This window comes from Chondrus crispus, genomic scaffold, assembly GCF_000350225.1.
Source record: "Chondrus crispus Stackhouse genomic scaffold, scaffold_339, whole genome shotgun sequence".
Classification (NCBI taxonomy): Eukaryota; Rhodophyta; class Florideophyceae; order Gigartinales; family Gigartinaceae; genus Chondrus; species Chondrus crispus.
In genome coordinates, this window is record NW_005179243.1 from 8,471 (window position 1) to 12,771 (window position 4,301).

Consider the following 4,301-nt stretch of genomic DNA (forward strand, 5'->3'; position numbering starts at 1 on the left):
GTTTCTCTCCCGCGAGTCACTTTTGGCCCGCGATCACCGATTTGACTGTGTGTGATCCGACCCTCCCGTCCTTTGCATCCGTCCGCCGCCGTCGCCGTCCCTTTCGCGACACCCACGTCCGCCCGCCCGGCGACACCCACGCGGATGGCTGCAGCTCCGTAACGACAAAATCCTCGCCGTCGTCCGCCGCGGCTGACATCATCAATGTCCACTGTACCTCTCTGTACTCGATAACGTCAGTAGTGTCCGCCTGACGCCTTCTGACGCTGAGCTCCCGCACGCTGCTGTATCTGCTCTACCCGTTGCTAAATGCCCGGCCTCTCGTACAACGGGGCCCTATACCGTACACGAGGGACAAGCGGGGTCAGCATGTTCGCGGAAATGCCGCAGCGTGTCATGCTCGACGCCGCGCCGCCGTAATGTTATACGGACAATACAACCACGCCAGGCCACGACGGCTTTGTTCAGCATAGCTTAAAGGACGTGGCCAATTGGACCATTCCCACCAGGTACCAGAAACTTGGTCCTTGCACAACCAAGGACGTCTACAGTACGAGTGAGCCGCTTTTCTTCAAGCTAGTTGCGCGACGTCTCACATACCGATTGCTCGACCAACGCATGTGCAGTATTCTCCATCTGGCAGCCAGTCAACCATCCAACCGTCAGCAACCACCTCCGGGAGGCCGCATCCCCTAACTGTACATGCATATTAAAACTACTCTTCTCTGTAGTACAGCACTGTATTCGAACTGCACTCCCCTACCGCGAAACCAAGTCGAGGACAACGGCACCACTGTGCAGTAAACAAAAAAAGTCTTCAAAAACACCGCCACGCACCAGCGCCGTTCATTTACTTTCCAGGTTAGTCAATATAAGTTTTTAGAGCTATACAAATGTACACACATCATCCACACCGCCATGTCATTCCAACGTCCTCCATTATGTCCCCCAGTAGGTTACCGACTTTCTGCGCGTCTTCTTCTTGCTGTTCCCTCCGTACCGTTCCATCCAATCAACTGGTATGCTCATTTCCGCTTCTGAAGCCAACACGGGCCTCCCGCGCGGACCTTCGTCTGCCCCCGTCATCACCGCTTCGAAGTTGCGGATCACCTCAGGGTTTTCTAGCTTGCTTTCAATTGCCTTGAGCATGCCCCCTACAATCCCGATAGTAGCTTCCACTTTGCGACCTTCTCCGCGGCGGCTGAAATCACGCAACTCGAACCCGTCAACTTCCTTTGCACCGGGGAGCCCTTGGATCAGGTACACAATTGTTGACTCGTACAGACCAAAACGCTCAGGAGCAGATGATAAACCGATTCGCTCACCCACTGCTACGTCTTTCGCATACTGATTCACAATTCGCAACCACAGCGCGTACATATTCGTGCTCTTCCCAACCACTTTCCTGCCTTCCCACATGTACTCCACATCTTGAGCCATGGAGTTAAAGCCCTGAAGCTCGCTCACTTGGAATACCGGCTTTAAACCGTCTTCAGATTCCAAAATCTCATTCAGGAACACATAATGCCCTAACTGCCGAATAGTCTTAAACCCGGCGGGATACACAATTCCGTTTCGGCAAAACGCTGGCGCGTTCTTTCGAATTTCTCCCAGCTCAATTAGAAACAGCCCATCCCCTAGGTCTTTAGGCAAACAGAGTCGCCCATCACTATCTCGCTTGATGTCCACAATCGTCGGCCTTAACGTCCGAGGTCTTCCTGTCGGAGCAGAAGGGTACAGTGCTTCTACCTTCCTCTTCAGTTTCCCAGCCTCATCAACGCCGCGACGAAGAAGTGAAAAATTCGGTTTTTCCTCCACGGGTTCCAATTTCACTTCTGCCTTCTCTTCCTTGGCAGTAGGGGCCGCCTGAGAAAGGGATTCCCCGTTGCCAACCCCCATATCGTCATCGCGCGTGTACTGCTCAAAGTGCGGGTCATTCGCCCGGGAGCAGAAATACCTCACGAGCGCGAAAGCACGCTTGATACCAGACGCCGGCTTAGGCATCGCCGCCCTTTTCAACGACTTGACGTCGTTTCCATTTTTCCGCTGCCAAGCCTTCATTGAGCTTGCAAATTGCAACTCACTATCAACAGCCATATAGTCCCACCCGTTCAACCCGTGCCTATCTACTCCAAGCAACAGAGAACGGTCGTGGCAGCTCTTCCACCACAGCGGTAGGTCTCTTGTCTTCTTGAAACCTCGCAGGATCGAGTTGAGCTTCTTGTGGGTAAGGACTTCACCACGCAAGACTCGGAAAAACTGAAGTCGCTCGATCAACCGCTCTGCACGCTCAACTGTTAGCGTGCTGAAGACAGTAGACGCCTTCTTGCCTTCGTTGATACGGTCCACCCGTTCGTAGTCCTCTTCCTCCTTTGCTGCGGCAAGATTGGAGATGCGGTGAGCTTCCCCAAGCAGCTCCAAGTAAGCAGCTTCAAGAGTTTCCTCATACTTTTGCTCGAATGCGTCAACTTTTGTATTGAACCAATCCCAGTCAACCGACCTACCGTCTGACTCGTATTCAACCCCAAAGTTGGCGAGCGCTCTTTCAAACTCAACCGCTTCTTTCTTGGAAAACGGCTGTGATCTTGCAACTCGACGTGCTGCACGTTGGCGAATCCTCTGTAATTCCTTTGCGGCCTTCCTTGCAACGAGGTCATCCCTCCTCTGCTTGGCTCTTGAAGCAGCGAGTTTCTTCTTCTTCAACTCCCTTTGATCCCGGTCATATTCCTTAGCACACGAGTTAATGATTGACTTCAGACGCCTCATTAATGACTCGCTGCTCGGAAATGGAACCAGCCCGTCCTCATCCGCCATTTTTTCCCTCGCCACTTTGGCATCCTCCGGGTCGTTGAAGCCATCCTCGTTGCCGATTCGAGGACCACGCTTCGGAACAAGACGAACAATTTTTTTCTTCGGCTTCTCAACGGCGGCAGCGGCTGGTGCACTGTCTTTCTCGTTGCTATTCTCGAAGTCATCATCCATCTTGTCCTCCGGCGTCCTTTCTGGTGACATATCCGAATCGTCGAGGCCATTGTCCGCAGAATCTTCACCCTTGACACTTTCCTTCTTCGAGGAACTGTCTCCGAGCTTGAGTCTCTTTCTTGGATGATGCGCACCACTTTCGTGACCAGCCTCCTCGTCCATGTCGTCGCTAATCTTCTCATCTTCATCCTCATCAGCGTCCTCATCGTCATCGTTGTCCTCCTCCGACCCATGCGATGCGTCGGTTGCTTTCAGTGCTTTCGTCGGAGTTCCATTCTTCTTTGCGTTTAACGCCTTCTTGTAGCGGCCATGAAAGCCGAGGTCGGGGTCGCTGCGAATCGCATCCGTCACTCCATAACCGTGTTTGAACGAGCCAAGAATTAAATCGGCATCATCGGCAGACGTCCAGTACAATGCAGGCGGCGGAGTAAAGACTCGGAGCTCGCCAGCACGCAAACGCTGAAGGGAAGGATGGTCGTGGACATCGCGCAAACGGCTGAGTAAACGAAGTTTCCTGGCCCAGCGAACGAATTTTCGCTTTTCGTCAGGCAGAGCGGTGCGCTTAGCTTCTACGACAAGTCGATTGACATCGGCGACGACGTCCTCCTCGGAAAGGTGCCTGCTGATGGGATCCTCCCTCAAGATCTCCATAAGAGCCTTCTGCTCGACACCTGGACGAGCGTGGACATAACATTTGGCGACAAATTCGCGTGCGACAGGAACGAGCTCAGACGGTTGACGCTCTCCCAATCGGCCATTTGTGATTGCGATGATATCTTCCCAGCGACCATAGCCCAGACGCATCATTTGAGCCCTGAGTGCAAGAAACTCTGCCTTGATCCAAGCACGTCGTTTTCTCTTCTTCGAGCTAGTTGGCATAGCCTGTTTGACCATCTCTGCCGGGAGGGTGAAAACGAGGACGCAGTCTGCGAGTTTGATGACGCTTTTCGAGACGAGAAGATGGGGTTTTGAATTAGGAGTGAGACGGATTTCAGTAGCATCGTCATCGGGTTCTGTAACTGTGAGACCGTTTCTACCTAAACAGTGAATATAAAATTGCTTCGTCTGCGAGTCAACTTCAATGCGGGCATGAGAGCGAGAGAGTTTGTTGGAAACGCCGAGACCGACGTTGACACCTTCCTTTGCAGGTTTGAAAGGATGTGTGGCGGTGGTGGCTTGATCAGATCGGCCCATGACCAAAACGGGTCTACGAATAATCTGCTTGAAGACGACATCCTTGTCAGGGAGGAAGACCTTTCCTTCGAGTTTGGCAAGCATTTTCGGTTTGGGCTTGCCAGCTCGCGCGGTGTTGGTAGAGA

At 52.8% G+C, this 4,301-nt stretch overlaps 1 protein-coding gene; it reads right to left on the bottom strand.

Annotated features, from left to right (window-relative positions):
- Positions 1-814: 814 nt before the first annotated feature.
- On the bottom strand, positions 815-4,260 carry CHC_T00006041001 (hypothetical protein). XM_005717810.1 is given in 2 exon segments: positions 815-939; positions 940-4,260. The coding sequence occupies 1 exon segment, from the start codon at positions 4,258-4,260 to the stop codon at positions 940-942; it is 3,321 nt and encodes a 1,106-aa protein (XP_005717867.1). The 3' UTR covers positions 815-939.
- Positions 4,261-4,301: the final 41 nt, after the last annotated feature.